Genomic DNA, 20,627 nt, shown 5'->3' on the forward strand with positions numbered 1-20,627 from the left:
TAGTCTCTTCTCAAGAGTTTTCACATGGCATTTGGTGGCCAATGCCTGGAAACTTCTTTTTGGTACTTTCTCTTCCACAGACCTTCCCTGGAACTCACTATATTGTTATACATTTCCTGGGCTAGGGAAAAACCCCAGAGAGAGGAGGCATACAAACCGGAGGGACATAAAATATAAAGGCAAGATCACCAGGAAATCTTGCTGTCACGTCAGGTCGCCAGAGTCACCTATGACCAGGGTAGCCAGGGGAACAAAGAAAGAGAACACCCATGTGCACATGTACACACACACATACACACACACATTCAAGAGCCTGTGAAATATTCCATTTCTTGAATGCTTATTACAGTGTCCAGACATTTGAAATTTTACAGATGTTAAAACAAACTTGAAAGGCCAAAGAACAAAGCAGCTTGTATTTCGTTCTTTTTTAATGAAAAACAGTTGTTCCTCTGGCTTTATAAAGATAAACAGTATGTTTCCATTTTCAAACCATCAACCCTCAGTATCAATAAACAGTCTGGTGACCACTAAGGGCTCTCCTTTCAAGGTGCCTTGCCTAAGAAACAACTTCTTAATACAACGGAGTAAAGCTTGAAATCTAAAGAATCCCCAGGCTTCCAGGGTAGAAGCAGAAATTAATTATCAGTATCAATTAATATGGATCAATTAGTAAGGATTAAGCATCTGTATCCCAAGAGAAAGCAGACCTATCCCCACTTAGAAAGCTGAGGCTGCCCTAAGGCCCTCACCTACTCAGAGTACTTCCTCTCTAGCCTGTCACTGCCCCTAACAGTCACTCACAGAAACACACATCATTATGGCTAAAAGAGAAAAAAAACACCACCATTTAATCACACCTTCCAGGTAAAGCTTTATTTCCCAAAGGTCCCTATCAAAAAAATATACGTGAATGCATTAGCATCTGAAAACAGATGATGCACCAGTGGGGATACACTTCACCTTGGAAAGCACCTGATGGACCCATTTGTGAAGAGGAACTGGGAAAGATTCAAAGCATGGATGTTGGGGAAACCCTATTTCCTCATTCTTGGGGTTCTATGAGGAGTCTTACAACTTCTCCTCTCATAAGAAAGAAAAGTGTTAGTCACTCACTCATGTCCAAACTTTCACAACCCCATGGACTTGTTGGCTCCTCTGTCCATGGGATTCTCCAAGCCAGAATACTGGAGTGGGTGGCAATTCTCTTCTCCAGAGTATATTCCTGATCCAGGGATCAAACTTGGATCTCCTGCACTGCAGGTAGATTCTTTACCATCTGAGCCACCAGGGAAAAGCCCATAAGAGCCCATAAGAGACAGGTTTATCTAACTGTCAGGTAAGCAAAAGTGGAAAAGTGAAATTGAAGCATTAGAGATACACAGTCAGGGCCTCACTGCCTTCCTTTCTTGATGCTCAGAGGCTGTGAGCAGCACATGGTTCTCCTAGCAGCAGTTAAAGGAGGGTGTGCCTTGTGGCCCCAATTCCCCCCTTGCAGGGGAAGCCCAGCCAGGCTCGGGGAGCAGAGTCTGATTTGATTGATCCACGTCTGCACCACCAGATATGTTCTTTTGATCCCCATGTGGGGCCTGTCATCTATTTCTCAATTGGATCCAGATTCAGAGGTGAACAGTATTAAGACTTCTGAGGCTCTTGGATGCCAAGGAGGCAGTCTCTATGTGATGCAACTGGAAGGGCTCAAGCTCAGCTAGGAGGCAGTGTGAGGATACTGAGTGTGAAGGAATAAGCTCAAAGCCACTTTTGTGACCTGGGACCAGACACGGACACACACTTACCACTTCATCTTTCCCCGCCTCCAGCAGAGCATCCAGGCAGCTAGTGTGACTTGAAGCCAGCTCAAAAGGCAACTTCTCAACCCAGCTGATGGCAGCGGCTATGGATGGTGCTGTCACAGGAACAGCGTTTTCCTGCCATTTCACAGGCTCTTGAGAAACCCTGAAAGGAATCACATGGGGCTGTCACCAGGGAGTGGTCAATATAGCTGTCAGCCCTCAGTCTCAAAGCTACAAGCAACAAGACACCCAATGTCACTAGAGAGAAAGAAAATGTAGCTCCCAGACTTCTGAAAGTTAATGAGAAAACAGGTGAGCTATTTAAGGCAGGTTTCCAAAGCACCACGACTTTCCATAAGCTGTACTGACTGGTAAAAACAACATTTATAGGAGAAGGGCTTCTCTGATAGCTCAGTTGGTAAAGAATCCGCCTGTAATACAGGAGACCCCGGTTCAATTCCTGGGTCAGGAAGATCTGCTGGAGAAAGGATAGGCTACCCACTCCAGTATTCTTGGGCTTCCCTTGTAGCTCAGCTGGTAAAGAATCCACCTGCAATGCAGGTAGACCTGGGTTTGATCTCTGGGTCAATGCTTGAGACCTCAGTTCGATCCCTAGGTTGGGAAGATCCCCCGGGGAAGGGGAAGGCTACCCACTACAGTATTCTGGCCTGGGTCACAAAGAGTCAGACACGACTGAGCAACTTTCATTTTCACTTTCAAGAATTAAAAAAATTTCAATTACCAAGTGCATTAAAATTATTGAGGAAAGTGCACAGAGAACTATATTCAATATCTTGTAATAATCTACAATGGAAAAGAACTTAAAAAAGAATAAGTATAAATTTTTATAACTGAATTACTTTGCTGTACTCCTGAAATTAACATAACACTGTAAATCAACTATATTTCAATAAAATTTTAATGTCAAAAAATTATTGAGGAAAGTTATTTTCATAAATAGGCAGGTTTAGTTGTAACTATCTTCTATGAGTAGTAAGTTTATAAGCATTAAGATTTGCAAATCAACAACAATTTTGTTACTTCACAACTTTATTTCTAATTCTTTTATTACATTGTTTTCATTGTTCTGAAAGATTCCTATCAGTTACCCTTTTTAGGATCAAAAACAGTATTGCTTTGAATTCATCAGAGCGTAAGTTTTTAAATTCTTGGAACTTTTGATTAAATTGTTTAATTTGGGACTGGAAATGTGATGGAAATCCCCACCCTCCAAAAAACAACAGCTACTTGAGTTCATCTCTGTGTTTATAATTAAATGAATTATATGAATCATATATGAATTTGTAATGGGAAGAATTATATGAATCCAGGACTAAAGGAATCAGCCTGATTTGTCCCTCCTGGCCTATACCTCCAGAGGCCTAGGGTGCCTCACCTCTGAGTCACCTCTGTGTGGCCTCTGCATAGAGGATCTGGTTAGGTGGCATATATGCTATAGCATATATTCCCAAGAAAGCTGAAGCACTATAGACTTAAACACGTAATTTCTTCAATAATATATCTGTGATAGAAATAGGAACCCAGGATAGAACACAATCAGGCAGCATCTTCAAGGGTGTCATCTGTTTTAGCTGAAAACATTTTACTTAGAAAAGAAAGACTCAGATAGATGGCCTTCTCATCCAGGTGTCTTTTGTCAAGGAGATAGAGCAACTGTTCCACAGGAAAAGTCGGCACTGAAGTCCAAATTCTCTTGAATCCAAGAATCCATAAATAATTGATTGTGAAGACTCTGAAATAAGGGAACTTCTATAAAGCCAGCCACCTGTTGCTCTGATTAAAAGATAGGTCAGCTTACAGAGGAAATCAAGTTGAGCTGCAAACTCAGTCTGAAAACCAGTGAAAATTTGTGATGCTGAAATTCATTATCAAACCTAAAGTCTAAAATGTGTGAAGGAATTTTATGGCCTTAAACATATATTCAATATAATAAATATCTTTATATTTGACCTTGATATACACTGAAGAGAAGGCTGTTTTAAAATCTCTTCTAACGCCCTGCAAAAATAGATAAAAGTTTTTAATACTGACTAATTGTGGGTTTTTGCTGGAATGATAAAGCCTAAGAAATTACAAGATTATAGCTCTTCCCTATCCACAGAGCTAACTGTGTTAGTGATGCTACTTAACTCCAGATACATGAAAATGACTCATGAAGTTTCAGGGAAATACTCCTTTCCTATGGGAACTCACCGTATGACATTGAACTTGGCTATGTGAGCCACTTGCTCCTGGAGGACCATGGTTAGAGCATCTCGGCACAGATTAAGCTCCTCCTCCAGCATGCCACCAAAATCCAGCACTATGGTGATGCACTGCTCCAAGATGACACCGAAGATCTGCCGGCTGTTGCTGGTGAGCCAGTCCATCCGCTGCTTGTAGCTCTCCATAGCTTGCGTTAAATGTTCCATATACTGAGAGATCAGTTCTGATTTGGCTGTCAGCTTAATGAGAATAAAAGTAACAAAATAAAAAAAATAGAAGCATACCAAAACAAGTCATTTAAAAAACCATTTACTGGAGTGTAGTTTTTTCTTTTGTAATGTTTTGTTGGTTTCAGGTGTACCACAAAGTGAATAAGTTTTATATATATATATACATATATATATATATATATATATATATATATATATATATATATATATCTTCACTCTTTTTTTTAAGATTATTTTCTCACTCAGGCCACTACAGAGGATTGAGAGAGTCCCCTTTGCTATCCAGCAATAGTTTCCTGTTTTACATATGGCAGTGTGTATATGTCAGTCCCAATCTCCCGATTTATTCCCTCCACCTCCCAGTAACCGTAAGTTTGTTTTCTACATCTGTGACTCTACTTCCATTTTGTAAACAAATACATTTGTATTCTTTTTTTTTAGATTCCACATTAGGCAATATCATATAATATTTGTCTTTTTGTGTCTGACTTAATGCCATTCAGTATGACAATCGGTCCACCCATGTTGCTGTAAGGGGCATTGTTTTGTTCTTTCTCATAGCTGAGTCAAAACAAGTCATTTGAGCCCCAGTGCGGCCAGGAACAATAAGGCCCACTGAGTTATGACTTCGCCATCAAGAACTGTGTATTAATAACAATTTCATAGATGATCCTCCAAACCCCATACATTCCAGGAAGAAGTCTTCCAATCTTTCAACTTAAAAACCCTTGGATAATTTCCCATAGAAGGAAACAAGATGATGCGATCTATACAAAAATATAGCATTCTTTAAAAAAAAAGTGTTTCCAGATTGTGTTTAACCTTTCCAGTCACAGAATTATTTTTAATTCTGAAAATGCTCAGGGGTACTCTGAAGAAAGTAGGTAAAAGAAAATAGAGATCAGCAAAGGCAGATGGGAAAAAAAATTCCTAAAGAAACCAGAAAAAGATGAACAAACAAAACATAAAGTTAGTAGAAAGAAGGAAATTATAAAGATCAGAACAGAAATAAATGAAATAGAGACTAAAGAAACAATGGAAAATATCAATGAAACTAAGAGCTGGTTCTTTGAAAAGATAAACAAAACTGACACACCTTGAGCCAGACTCATAGAGAAAAAAGAGAGAGTGCCCAAATCAATAAAATCAGTAATGAAAAAGACAGAGATACAAAGGATCATGAGAGATTGCTATGAACAACTATATACCGATAAAATGAACAACATAAAAGAAAAGCACAAATCTTCCAGATGGAGCCAGGAAGAAATAGAAAACATGAACAGGTCAATTATCAGCAGTAAAACTGAATAAGTAAAAGAACAAAACAAAACCAAAAAACTCCGCTAAAACAAAAGCCTAGAACCAGATGGTTTCACAGGTGAAAATTTTACCAAATATTTAGAAAAGAGTTAACACCTATCCTTCTCAAACTATTTCCAAAAAAATTTGCAAAGTCTGGAACATTTCCAAATTCATTCCACCAGGTCAGTATCACCCTGATATCAAAACCACAAAAAATAAAATTACATAGATGGACATAGATGCAAAAATCTTCAGCAAAATATTGGCAAACCAAATTAAAAAATACATTAGAAGGATCATACACCATGATCAAGTGGGATTTATCCCAGGGGTGAAGGATGGTTCAATAGTTGCAAATCAATAAATGTGATAGACTGCATCAACAAACTGTGGAATAAAAAATCATGATCATCTTAACAGATGAAGAAAAATCTTTTTGTAAAATTTAACATCCATTTTTAATTAAAAAAAAACTCCCCACAAAGTGGATATGGAGGGACCTTGATAATATAAAGGCCATATATGATAAACCTATAGCTAATACTATACTTGATGGTGAAAAGCTAAAAGTATTTCCCCTAAGATCAGGAACAAGACATGGATGCCTGCTCCTGTCACTTTAATTCAACACAGTATTGTAAGTTCTAGTCAGAGCATCAAGCAATCAGACCTAAAAAAGAAAAGGGGAGAATTCAATTTGGAAAGGAAGAAGTAAAATCGTCACTGTTTGCAAACAACACGACACTATACATAGAAAATCTTAAAGACACCACCAAAAAAACTACTAGAGATCATGAATGAATTCAGGTTACAAAATCAGTACACAGAAATCTGTCATAGTTTTATATATGAACAATGAACTATCAGAAAGAGAAATTAAGAAAACAATCCCCTTTACCATCACATCAAAAAGAATAAAATATCTAGGAATAAATCTAAGGAGATAAAAGACCTATACTCAGAAAAATATTAAGACATTAATAAAAGAAATTAAATAAAACACAAAGAACTGGAAAGGTAGTCCATGTTCATGGAAGAATTAATGTGGTTAAAATGACCATGCTACACAAGACAATCTACATATTTAATGTCTCTGTATTAAAATACCAATGCATTTTTCACAGAACTAGAACAAATAATTCTAAAATTTGTATGGAAACACAAAAGACCCAGAATAGCCAAAGCAATCTTAAGAAAGAAGAACAGAGTTGGAGGTATCATGTTCCTTAACTTCAGGCTATACTACAAAGCTACAGCAATCAAAACAGTGTATGGTACTGGCACAAAAACAGACACATAGACTAATGGAGCAAAACAGAGAGCCCAGAAATAATGGGCAATTAATCTATGACAAAGGAGGCAGGAATACACCATGGGGAAAAGACACTCTATTCAATAAATGGTGCTAGGAAAACTAGACATCTACTTATAAAAGAGTAAAATTAGAATATCTGCTCACACTGCATATAAAAATAACCTTAAAATGGATTAAAGAACAAAATGTAATACTGGAAACCATAAAAATCCAAGAATAAAACATAGGCAGAACACTCTTTGATATAAATCATAGCAATAGTTTTTGGATCTGTCTTCTAAGGCAAAAGAAACAAAATAAACAAATGGATTAAAGATTTTTCTCACAGCATACTAAACTACTGACAAAATGAAAATACAGTCTTCTAAATGGGAGAAAATATTTACAAATCATATAACTCATGAGGGGTTAATATCTAAAATAAACAGCCCACACACTCAATATTAAAGAAAAAAAAAAACCACACGACTGAAAAAATGGGCCAAAGATCTAAACAGACATTTTGCCAAAAAAGATATATGGATAATTAACAGGCATATAAAAAGATGATCAACATCACCAATCATCAGAGAAACACGAATCAAAACCATAATGAAATATCACTTCCCACCAGTCAGAATGTCCATCATCGGCAAGACCACAAATAACGAATGATGGAGAAGGAACAGAGAAAAAGGGAACCTCTACACTGTTGGCAGGAACGCAATTGGTGTATCCACCATGAAAAAGTGTGGAAGTGCTTCAAAACACTAAAAACACAACTGGAATATAATCTGGCAATTATCTTGGGTATATATCCAAAGGAAATGGAAACACTAATCTTGTGAAGATACATGCAGCCCAATGTTTATAGCAACATACTATATATGAAGTAGATAATTAACAAGAACTTACTATATAGCACAGGGAACTCGACTCAATAGTCTGTAACAATCTACAAGGGAAAAGAATCTGAGAAAGAATGAATATGTGCATACATACAACTAAATCACTTTGCCATACACTTAAGACTAACACAATATTGTCAATCAGCTATTTGCTGTTGTTCTGTCACTAAGTTGTATCCAGACTCTGCAACAGCAGAGGTTTCCTTTATCTCTGTTACCATTAACTGTAGCATGCCAGGCTTCCCTGTCCTTCACTATCTCCTGGAGTTTGCTCAAACTCATGTCCATTGAGTCAGTGATGCTACCCAATACTCTAATATAAAATAAGAATTAAATTTTTAAAAATTTGTATTCAACAGATCTAGATAAAATTTAGATATTCCAAAGAAAACTAGATGGGGTAGGGAAGAAATTAGGTAGAAGAAAAGCGAGATCACCAAAGCCAGACTGAAAAAAAAATTTCACTGAAACATCTGCCTAACTCAGTTCAGTTCACTTCAGTTCAGTCCAGTCACTCAGTCATGTCTGACTCTTTGCAACCCCATGAATCGCAGCACACCAGGCCTCCCTGTCCATCACCACCTCCAGGAGTTTACCCAAACCCGTGTCCATCAAGTCAGTGATGCCATCCAGCCATCTCATCCTCTGTTGCCCCCTTCTCCTCCTGCCCCCAATTCCTCCCAGCATCAGGGTCTTTTTGAATGAGTCAACTCTTCTCATGAGGTGGCCAAAGTATTGGAGTTTCAGCTTCAGTATCAGTCCTTCCAATGAACACCCAGGAATGATCTCCTTTAGGATGGACTGGTTGGATCTCCTTGCAGTCCAAGGGACTCTCAAGAGTCTTGTCCAACACCACAATTCAAAAGCATCAATTTTTCGGTGCTTTCTTCACAGTCCAACTCTCACATCCATACACGACCCCCGGAAAAACCATAGCCTTGACTAGACGGACCTTTGTTGACTGCTTTTTAATATATTGTCTAGGTTGGTCACAACTTTCCTTCCAAGGAGTAAGCGTCTTTTAATTTCATGGCTGCAATCACAATCTGCAGTGATTTTGGAGCCCCAAAAAATAAAGTCTGACACCGTTTCCACTATTTCACCATCTACTTCCCATGAAGTGATGGGACCAGATGCCATGATCTTAGTTTTCTGAATGTTGAGCTTTAAGCCAACTTTTTCACTCTCCTCTTTCACTTTCATCAAGAGGCTCTTTAGTTCCTCTTCAATTTCTGCCATAAAGGTGGTGTCATCTGCATATCTGAGGTTATTGATATTTCTCCCGGCAATCTTGATTCCAGCTTGTGCTTCTTCCAGCCCAGCTTTTCTCATGATGTACTCTGCATATAAGTTAAACAAGCAGGGTGACAATATACAGCCTTGACATACTCTTTTTCCTATTTGGAACCAGTCTGTTGTTCCATGTCCAGTTCTAACTGTTGCTTCCTGACCTGCATACAGGTTTCTCAAGAGGCAGGTCAGGTGGTCTGGTATTCCCATCTCTTTCAGAATTTTCCAGTTTATTGTGATCCACACAGTCAAAGGCTTTGGCATAGTCAATAAAGCAGAAATAGATGTTTTTTCTGGAACTCTCTTGCTTTTTCAATGATCCAGTGGATGTTGGCAATTTGATTTCTGGTTCCTCGGCCTTTTCTAAAACCAGCTTGAATGTCTGGAAGTTCATGGTTGATGTATTGCTGAAATCTGGCTTGGAGAATTTTGAGCATTACTTTACTAGCATGTGAGACGAGTCCAATTGTGCGGTAGTTTGAACATTCTTTGGCATTGCCTTTTTTTGGGATTGGAATGAAAACTGACCTTTTCCAGTCCTGTGGCCACTGCTGAGTTTTCCAAATTTGCTGGCATATTGAGTGCAGCACTTTCACAGCATCATCTTTCAGGATCTGAAATAGCTCAACTGGAATTCCATCACCTCCACTAGCTTTGTTCGTAGTGATGCTTTCTAGGGCCCACTTGACTTCACATTCCAGGATGTCTGGCTCTAGGTGAGTGATCACACCATCATGATTATCTGGGTCATGAAGATCTTTTTTGTATAGTTCTTCTGTGTATTCTTGCCACCTCTTTATCTGCCTAACTACAACATGCCAAAAACATTTCTGAAAATGCTTCTAAACATGCCAGCATATCTGCCTGGCTTCCTCTAAGGGGTGCCATCCCAGTACCCATCCTCGTGCTCATGGCATTTGTCCTGTGTCCTCTTGTCTCTCAGGCCAAGCTCCCCTGTACCTAGATCACTTGATCACCCAGAACTACCACCAACACGTTAGGGGCTGCCCTTGAAAGGTGACACACAAATAAAGCGTCATTCATATAGGTCAGGAACAATCAGGCAAGGCCCTCCAGGGTGTTGGTGGGGGGCAGGAGATATACAAAAGGAATGAGAAAAAATGGTGCCCTATTCTGTGAAGAATCTGTTTTTAAAAGATATGGTATTAAAAAAAAAAACCTTTCAACAATCCTCACAACACCTTAAGGAAGGTATGTCTCCTGAACACCCCATGTAATTCTATGTTTTCACGCCATGGCTCATGCTCAGCACTCTGCCTTCAGCTCCTTTCATTTTCACCCCCAACTCTGTCTCTCAAGCTTATTCCTGAAGCAGAAGCATCACCTCCTGCTGCTTTCCATGGCTCCCTAAAGCGTGTTCCTAACCCCCTCGCCAGGCTTCGCAGCACTTACAACAAGTCACCACCGCAACATGGAAACCAGGGTGGGACTGTGTCATGGGGGCCATGAAGGTGGAACTGAATGGCAAAGACAGACATGTTCAGTATTTCTGCATTGATTTTTAAGGTGATTCAGACAAAAAAAAAAAAATATTTTGTACACCAAATTCAAAATTCCATGGATATTATTGTTTGTGTGTGTGCTAAATCACTTCAGTTGTGCCCAACTCTGCAACCCCACGGACTGCAGCCTGCCAGGCTCCTCTGTCCATGGGATTCTCCAGGCAAGAATATTGGAGAGGGTTGCCATTTCCTTCTCCAGGGGATCTTCCCAACCCAGGAATTGAACTCCCTCTCTTATGTCTCCTGCATTGGCAGGCGGGTTCTTTACCACTAGTGGTCCCTGGGAAGCCCTTCTAAATAATACTATTATTTAGGAAGAGGCTAAGTATGAGAGTAATGTATATTTTTTAAATACTAAGAAATAATAGTCCAAGTGGACTCTACATGGATGTACAGTGACATGAACAAGTATCCATGAAGCAACATGATGGGACGTTTGTCTCTGGAGCTCCCTGTGGTGGCCGGGGTGTGCACAGGGCCTGACATTTGTGGCGGGTGCAGGAATCACATGTTGAATTGCTGGGAATGAAGGACTCCAGTACAAGGTGCCACTCTCTCTATATACACTGCTACCTGCTTCAGTGGTTCTTTATTTCTAGAGCACCTGTCAGGTAACAGCAGCCTGCTCTTGCCTTTCAGATGACCCCTGTCATACTGTTTTTTTCCCTTTATTTTCCAGGTAAAGTGTTGATATGCAAACGTCTTCACCTCTGGTTAGGTGCTTTCTGCACTCATCTCTAATGGGTCAAGTTCCTGGGCTGTGACTTTCTTTCAGTGCTGAAGAAATCCTCCAGCACTGATAAGGCCCTGGGTTGGCGGCCTCTCTGTGTCAACCTCAGCAGTGTGTCCCTGGACCTGCCCATCAAAGGAACTCCAACTTACATTGTACACTCTGCCATCTTCTGTCGTGTAGATCTGTGGAAACAGGCCGTTTGCATACCGGGAAGCCACAAGTCTCCCCAGAGACATCACATAATCTGCATGTATATAAAGAAAAGCAGTCAAAATGGTACAATATCAACATTTATTTTTATTTCCAAATGCTTATCTCTGACATCAAATTATATCTCTGATGCTTAGAGTTCTGTTCTAGATCATGAAGTATTTCCAGGCACTCTGATAAATGTTACTATTATAACACCAAATGTATGAATGGTTGGGAAGGAAGAACAGTGTTTATTTCTTGATCTCCTGGGTCTTTTGCCCAGAACGATTAAGGTAGAGGTCAGAAAGATGGCATAGAAGTTATGTTTAATTCCAGAAATCTTTTATTTGGGACTTGGATTTAGTTTTCAGAATTTTAAAAATTAAACCTAGGGGCTTCTCTGGTGGTTCAGTGGTTAAGAATCTGCCTGCCAATGCAAGGGACGGGGTTCCATCCCTGCTCCTCGAGGATCCCACATGCCATGGGGCAACTAAGCCCATGGACCACAACTGCTGAGCCCACACACCCTAGAGCCTGTGTTCCACAATAAAAGAAGCCGCCTCAATGAGAAGTCTGCACACCACTAGAGAGTAGCCCCCACACGCCACAACTTGAGAAAGACCACATGCAGCAACGAAGACCCAGCACAGCCAAAAATTAAATTAATACAAATTTTAAATATTAAACTTAGATATTATCTACTGTTCTCTCAAGGAGGAGGTTGTGAATAAATGAGATGAAGCAAGAGTCAGAATACTCATACAGAATGTCAAAACCACTTTCTTCTCAGAGCATATGCACAGCTGTTCAACATCAACCCCATAAACCCTCACTGAACACCCACTATGTGCTAGACACAGTGTTTCCAGAATGGGAATACAATGCTTCCTGAAACATGGTCATTACCTCACAGAACTAAAAGAAAGTTTCATGGACTAGTTATGACTTGGCAAGACAGAGATGAGGTAAGGCTTCAGGAACTGTTTTTATTGTGATGATTATTTTGTTATTATTATAAATTATTAAGTCCCAAAAGTGGTGAAGAGAGTGGTGATACTCTTGGATCCAACACTTCCTTTCCTCTGCCTTTCTAGGGAGGCAGGATCACAGCCTGCTTGGGAAAGGCAGGAAGGGCAAGGCAACATTTTACAGGCTAGCCTTGGTCCCAAATCACCAGCAATGATAAAATTTATAAGTCTTGAAGTTCAATGTCCATAATAGGAAAGAGCAAAGAATGGGTACTTGAATTCTGTCAGCAATAACCTCGTTTAATAAATCTCTCAAACTCTAAAACCTTCATTTCTAAGATTTCAACATTGTGACTGACATTTATAGAGCAACTTCACATCACCAGCAGCATTCTGTCTTTACCTCAGGCATTTATCTGGAGTCAGGAGAGAGGACTGTGTTTTTGAGAACTGACGGAGATGAATTTATGTAAGACTCCATCACTGGTATTGCCAATTAAAATGAAAGGCATTGTGAATTCCTCATTCAATAATTGTGAAGTAGGTTTTATTGGCTAACTCTTACATAGAAAAAAAAAACAAACCTCTGGACAAAATATTTAAAAAGCTACGTGAAGGCACTAGAGAACAATCAAGAACAGGCAGAAACTGGAGTGGCATTAATTCTTGAAAGAAGTAAATTGGTGAGTTCTGCATTTATGTAACAGGAGAGACAGTTTGAAGTTTGAGTCCGACCAAGTTAACTGCTTGCTAGGATAAGAATCAGATCTACACCCATGAAATGATAAGTGGATAAACAAACTGTGCAATAACCATACAATTCATCTTCTGAGAGTAACTGACCATAAAAAGAATAAAGTTCTGGTATATGCTACAACATACTAATAGATGAATCTTAAAAATATCACGTTAAATGAAAGATATCAGTCACAAAGGGGCTTCCTGGCAGAGGATGAGATGGTTGGATAGCATCACCAACTCAATGGACATGAATATGAGCAAACTCCCGGAGATAGTAAGGACAGGGGAGCCTGGCATGCTGCAGTTCATGGGCTCGCAAAAAGTCAGACATGACTTAGCAACTGAACAACAACAACAAAAACTGGTGGCTCAGTGGTAAACGATCCGCCTGCTAATGTAGGAGACTCGGGTTCTATCCCTGGGTCGGGAAGATCCTCTGAAGAAGGAAATGGCAACCCACTCCAGTATTCTTCCCTGAGAAATCCCATGGACAGAGGAGCCTGGTGGGCTACAGTCCATGGGGTCGCAAAAGAGTGGGACACAACTTAGCAACTAAACAATAACAATCAGTCCAAAAACATCCCATATTATATGACTCTATTTATATGAAATGTGCAGAACAAGCAAATCCAGAGAGAGAGAAAGTAGATTACTTTGGTCTGGGGGCTTATGGGCAGGGTGTATAGCTAAGAAGTACAAGGTTTATTTCTGAGGTGATGAAAATTTTCTTTAAGTTGACTGTGATGATAGTTGCACATATCTGTGAATATACTAAAGAATATTGAATTATACATTTTAAATTGGTTAATGGTATAGAATGTGAATTACATCTCAATAAAGCTGTTATTTCTGATAAAACAGATATGAGAGGGACTTCCCTGGCAGTCCAGTGGTTAAGACTATGCATTTCCACTGCAGGCAGCACAGGTTTGATCCCTGACTCGGGAACTAGGATTCTACATGCCACAGAGCATGATCAAAAACAATTTTTTTAAAGTAGATATGAGAATATAGCTGGGCTTTTTAAAATCAATTTTTATTGGAGTATAATTGCTATATAATGTTGTGTTAGTTTCTACTATACAACAAAATGAATCAGTCATACTTGAACTAGCTGTCTTCTATTGGATAAACATTAAAGAGGTTTGCAAAAATTTAAAATAGAGCCACTCTTCCTGCTAACATTTTTATTTTAAAAAATTTACTTATTTTCCTTAAAAATGTTATGCTAACATATAATAGGTTTGTGACTTTTAAATGAACAAATATTTTTAAAGGTTTTAGTTTTAACTTCCAATACAATAAATATCAATAGACATAAAATGCATATATTCTAAGTATAAGAGATTAAAAATGAGTACATGATATGAACATGTATAAAGGAAATGTAATGAATAAGGAAGCATCAGGGTAAAAGCATTTACATTCCCTGGTGGTTCAGTGGCAAAGAATCCTCCTGCCAATGCAGAAGACCTGGGTTCAATCCCTAGGTCAGGAAGATCCCCTGGAGAAAGGAAACGGCAATCCCCTCTAGTATTCTTGCCTAGAAAATCTCAATCCATAGAGTGGCAAAAGACAGACATGACTGGGTGACACTCTAATGACAAAATAGAATGACAACAACAATTCTAATGACAGTGGTTTTCTCATCAGAAATCATGGAGGGGGCTTCCCTGGTGGCTCAGGGATAAGGAATCCACCTGCCAACGCAGGAGACCTGGGTTTGATCCTTGATCCGGGAAGATCCCACATGCCTTGGAGCAACTAAGCCTATGGGTCACAACTACTGAGCCTGTGCTCTAGAGCCTGGGGGCTGCAACCACTCAAGACGGCATGCCCTAAAGCCTGTGCTCCACCACAGAGTAAGCCACTGCAAGGAGAAGCCTGGACGTCACAACTAGAGAGCAGCCCCTGCTCTCCACAGCCAGACAAAAGCCTTGCAACGACAAAGACCCGGCACAGCCAAAGAAATCATGGAGGCCAGAAGGAAGTAGCTTCTCTGTTTCTTTGTTTTGGCTGTGCCTCACAGCACATGGGATCTTAGTTCCCCAACCAGAGATGGAACCTGTGTCCCCTGCAGTGGAAGTGCAGAGTCTTAACCACTGGACTGCCAGGGAAGCGCCCACACAGTCTCTCTTAAGTGCTAAAAGAGCTGTCAACACCAAATCTCGTACCTGGTGAAATTACTCTTCAGGAATGAAGGAGAAATAAAGATACTGTCAGACAAAGAAACTGAAAAAAAAAAAAAGTTCCCAGCAGAGCTATTCTCATAGAATAAATACAGTTCTATAGACAGGAAGGAGATGATAAAAGAAAGAACTCTGAAACATCAGGAAGAACACAGTAAGTATTTACACATATAGATATGTGTAAATAAAGAAGACTCTTCTTGAATTTTCTAAATTGCTTGATGGTTGAATAAAAAACTACAGTACAGCCTAATGTGATTCTCAATGTACGAAAAAATAAAGCACGAATATTTGCTTTCAATGTACGAAAAAATGAGGCGATTAAAGGGACATAAAGGGAAATAGATTCCATTCTTCATTCAAACTGGTAAAATGCTGATACCAGCATTTTACATATCATTTTACATATGATATGTTACATATTTATAATGTAATACCCAGCACAACCACTAAAAGAGCTGTATGAAGAAATACACTCAAAAATATTATAGATAATTTTTTTTTAAATTCTGAAAAGTGTTTAAGAAACCCAGAGCTAGGCAGGAAAAAGAAACAAATGGAAAACAGATTAAAAAAAAGAAAACAAAAAAACAAAATAGCAAACTCTAACATACAAATAGTTATATTAAATACAAATGGTATAGATACAACAATTAAAAGAGACTAGCAAACAGGATTTAAAAACTGATTAAATAATGTGTCTGAGAAACTTACTTCAAATATACTGATATATAAGTTAAATGGACAAAAAAGATGTCATGTAAATATGAATAAAAACAAAGCAGGGTTGATTGTATTAATGTAAAAAAAGTACACCACAGAGCAAAGAATATTACTAAGGTTAGAGGAGGACATTATATAATTATAAAAGTGTCAATTCACCAGGAAGACTTTGAAATTCTAAAGGTACACGCACTAAACACCAGGGACACACATATGTAAAGCCAAGACTGATAGAACTGAAAGTAGAAATACACAAAGCCACAGTTGTAGCTGGAGATTTCAATATCACTCCTCTCAACAACTGATAGAATAACAGAAAATCAGCAAGGATACTCAACAACACCATCACAAACAGGATCTAACTGGCATTTATTTAAAAAAAAAAAAAAAACAATGTTCTATACAACAACAAAAGAATACACATTCTTTTCAAGTACCACAGAATATATACCAAGATAAACCATATCTCAGGCTATCAAACAGACCTCAAAAATCTAAAAGAATTGAAATAGAGTATGTTCTCTGTCCATAATGGAAACAAATAAACATCAATAATAAAAGATAACAAAAAAAGTCTCCAAAATCTTGGAAATTAAATAACATGCTTCTAAAAAAAAACTCCTTGAGTCAAAGAGGAAATCTCAACAGAAATAAAAAATTCCTTCTTAATGAAATGAAACTGAATGAAATGATATTGATTTGACAATGATTTGACAATGACAAATTGATGATGAAATGATAATACAACATATAAAAACGTGAGGGACACAGCTTAAATGGTTTCAAGAGAGAAATTTACAGCACTAAATTCTGACATAAGATGAGCTGAAAAGTCTCAGATCAATCATCTAAAACTGGGCTTCCCTGGTGACTCAATGTTAAAGAATCTGACTGTCAATGCAAGAGACCTGGGTGTGATCCCTGGTCTGGGAAGACCCCACATGCCTTGGAACAACTAAGCCCGTGTAGCACAACCACTGAGCCCATGCTCTAGAGCCCGGACCCCAACTACTGAAGCCCCCACATCCTAGAGCCCGTGCTCCTCAAAAGGAGAAGTCACCACAATGAGAAATCTGTGCAGCACAACTAAAGTAAAAAGCGCTCAGAGCAATGAAGACCCAGAACAGCTTAAAAAAAGAACAAAACTAAAGCTCCCAAAGAAATAATAAAAATCAAAGCAGAAATCAATTAAATTAAAAATAGGAAAAATAGAGAAAATCAATGAAATTAAAAACTGGTGTTTTAATTAGATCAATATTGACAACTCCCTAGCAATGCTAACAAAGATAAAAAACAGAGTAGACATGAATTGTCTTAGTCTCACTGAGTTAGACAAGACTGTGGTCCTGAACTGACTGGACCGAGACATGGATTACTGATATCAGGAAACAAAACAGGGACTATCACTTAAAATCCTACAGACATCAAAAGAACAATGGAATACTACAGAGAACTTTAGGGTTTCCCAGGTGGTGCAGTGGTAAAGAATCCACCTGCCAATACAGGAAACAAAAGAGACACAGGTTCAATCCCTGGGTCTGGAAGATCCCCTGGAGGAGAATATGGCAACCCACTCCAGTATTCTTGTTTGGTAAATACCATGGACAGATGAGCCTGGCAGGCTATAGTCCATGGGGCTGCAAAAGAGTTGGACAGGACTCAGCGACTAAAGAACAACTTACCACCTAACAACTACATTCCTGGGCATTTATCCCAGAGAAGTGGAAATGAATGCTTACATAAAAACCTGTAAACAACTACTCATAGCAGCTTTGTTTGCAATATCCCCAAACTGGAAGAAACCCAGGTATCTTTTAATGAGTGATAAGTTAAATAAACAGCAGTACATCCATACCATGGAATACTGCTCTATAATAAAAAGAAACAAACTATTGATAGATGCAACAACCTGAATGAACCTCAAAGAAATAACACCAAATGAAAAAATGCCAATCCCAAAGGGTCATATGTGATACCATACACATACTATATATGATTCCATATACATAAATGATCTCTAAATGAGAAAATTATAGATATGGAAAACAGACTGGTGGTTGCCAGAAGTTAAGAATGTTGGAAGATAGGGTGTCTGTGTGACTATAAAGGGGAACCACAAGGGAGATCTTTGTGGTGATAAACAGTTCTGTATCTTGATTGTGGTGGTGGTTATACAAACTATACAAGAAATAAAATTGCATAGAATTAGCCACATACCGTGTGTCTATGTAAAATACCTGAATTTGGTACTATGCTACGATTTTATATAACCATTAGGGGAACTGGGTGAAGGGTACGTGGGATCTGTCTATATTATTTTTGCAACCTCCTGTGACTATATCACTCCAGAATAAAAAAACTATGTCAATCAATCAATGATACAAAAAAAAAGAAGGTGAAATAAAGATAATATCAGATAACAACTGAGAAAAATCTGTCACCAGAAGACTACCACTACAAGAAATGCTTAAAAGAAATTCTTCAGGAAAAAACACCAGATAGAACTTCAAATCTGGAAAGACAAAGGAAAGACAAATATTATAAATAGTATTTAAATAAGTGGATTCTAAGATGCTATTTTTTCCCACTCATTTTCTTTTAAAGACATATGAATTTTTAAAGCAATAATTATAACACTGGATTGTGAGATTTGTAATATATACAAAAATAAAATATATTTAAACAATAACACCAAGGACAGGAGTAGAGAATAAGTGGAGCTATACTGTTGTAAGATTCTTACATTGTACATGAACTAGTGCAAAGCTCACTTTTACCAGATTGTGACAAGTTAAGGATATAATTAATAGAGTAACCACTGAAAATATAATGCAAAAAGGTGTACCTTAAAGTCCTACTGAAATTGAAATAAAAATGTAATTAAATGAAATACAAAAATATTCAACATATCCAAAAGAGGGCAGAAAAGGAGGAACAGAGAGGGAAGAAAGTGATGGGACAAATGGAAAACAAATAGTAAAATGGTATACCTAAATCTGGGCTTCCCTGGTAGCTCAGCTGGTAAAAAAAAAACCACTTGCAATGCAGGAAACCCTGCTTCGATTCTTGGGTTGGGAAGTTCCCCTGGAGAAGGAATAGACTATCTAATCCAGTACCCTTGGGCTTCCCTGGTGGCTCAGACGGTAAAGAATCTGCCTGCTATGTGGGAGACCTGGGTTTGATCCCTGAGTTGGGAAGATCCCCTGGAGGAGGGCATGGCAACCCACTCCAGTATTCTTGCCTGGAGAATCCCCATGGACAGAGCAGCCTGGCGGGCTGCAGTCCATGGGGTCACAAAGAGTTGGCGATGACAGATCGACTAAGCACAGCACAGCACATACCTAAACCTAATTAAGTCAATTATTACATTAAATATGGAGAACCAAACTACAATTAAAAGACAGAGACTGGACTTCCCTGGTGGTCCAGTGGTTAAGAATCTACCTGCCAATGCAGGAAACATGAGTTTGATCCCTGGTCCAGGAAGATCCCACATGCCAGGGAGCAACTAAGCCTGAGAGTCACAGCTACCAAAGCCCATGTGTCTAGGTCATGTGCTCCTTCACAACAGAAGCCAGCACTGAAAAGCCTGCACCCTGCAACTAGAGAGTAGCCACTGTTCACCACAACTAGAGAAAGCCTGTGCATGGCAACAAAGACCCAGCACATCCAAAAACAGATAAATAAATAACGAACAAACTAATGTAGGTAAACAACAAAAAGAGATTATGAGGCTGAGTAAAGGGGCACTCTTTAATGACATTACAACTGGTTTGAAAGTGAAAGAGCATAAACATGCATGACATACAAAAATGAAGAACAAGGAAGTTGCAGTAGTTATATTAATGTTAGACAAAGCAAATGTCAAAACAAGGACTACCATCTGAGATAAAGTTGGACATTTCAAAATTATCAAAAGTTGCCAATTCATCAGTGAGACATGACAATCTTAAATGTGCAGGCATTCAGAGCTTCAAACTATATGAATAAAATTGATAAAACTAAAGGGAAAAATGGACAAATCCACTAGGGAAAAAAAATCACTAAAGATGTAAAATATCTCTACAATACTATCAAGCATCTTCACCTAATTAACATTTATGAATACCACTTAACAACTGCAAAATACACATTCCTTTCCAGCATGTATTACATGTGCAGCAAGATATACACTAGGACATAAGTCAAATGTCAGTCAATTTCAAAAGACTAATAGATGTTCTCTGAACTCAACAGAATTAAATTAGAAATCCAACAAGGACAAAGAGCTATCTTTATTTTATTTTTTTTCAGAGCTATCTTTAAAAGCCCTAAAATATTTAAAAATTAAACAACATATTCCTTTTTAAAATATGAATCTAAGGAAAAAGACCATGAATCTAAGAAATCTAATCTAAGTATCTAAGAAAAATAGAAAAAAATATTTTAAACTGTGATTCAGCCTAAGCAATGCTTAGGGGAATACTTATAATTTCAATACTTAGGGGAGTACTTACAATTTTTCTCATACCTATA

General features: G+C 38.4%; 1 protein-coding gene across 2 annotated transcripts in view; it reads right to left on the reverse strand.

Moving 5' to 3' along the window:
• The window catches only part of VWA3B (von Willebrand factor A domain containing 3B), a 180,087-nt gene that overhangs the window by 151,503 nt on the left and 7,957 nt on the right, over positions 1 to 20,627 (reverse strand). For both annotated transcript variants that reach the window (XM_065927450.1, XM_065927449.1), the window contains exons 3-5: positions 11,449 to 11,543; positions 4,008 to 4,258; positions 1,797 to 1,956 (exon numbers count right to left, since the gene is read on the reverse strand). In XM_065927450.1, the coding sequence (XP_065783522.1) occupies positions 1,797 to 1,956; positions 4,008 to 4,258; positions 11,449 to 11,543 (506 nt within the window). The remainder of the gene's footprint in view (positions 1 to 1,796; positions 1,957 to 4,007; positions 4,259 to 11,448; positions 11,544 to 20,627) is intronic.

This window comes from Muntiacus reevesi, chromosome 3 (genome assembly GCF_963930625.1).
Source record: "Muntiacus reevesi chromosome 3, mMunRee1.1, whole genome shotgun sequence".
Classification (NCBI taxonomy): Eukaryota; Metazoa; Chordata; class Mammalia; order Artiodactyla; family Cervidae; genus Muntiacus; species Muntiacus reevesi.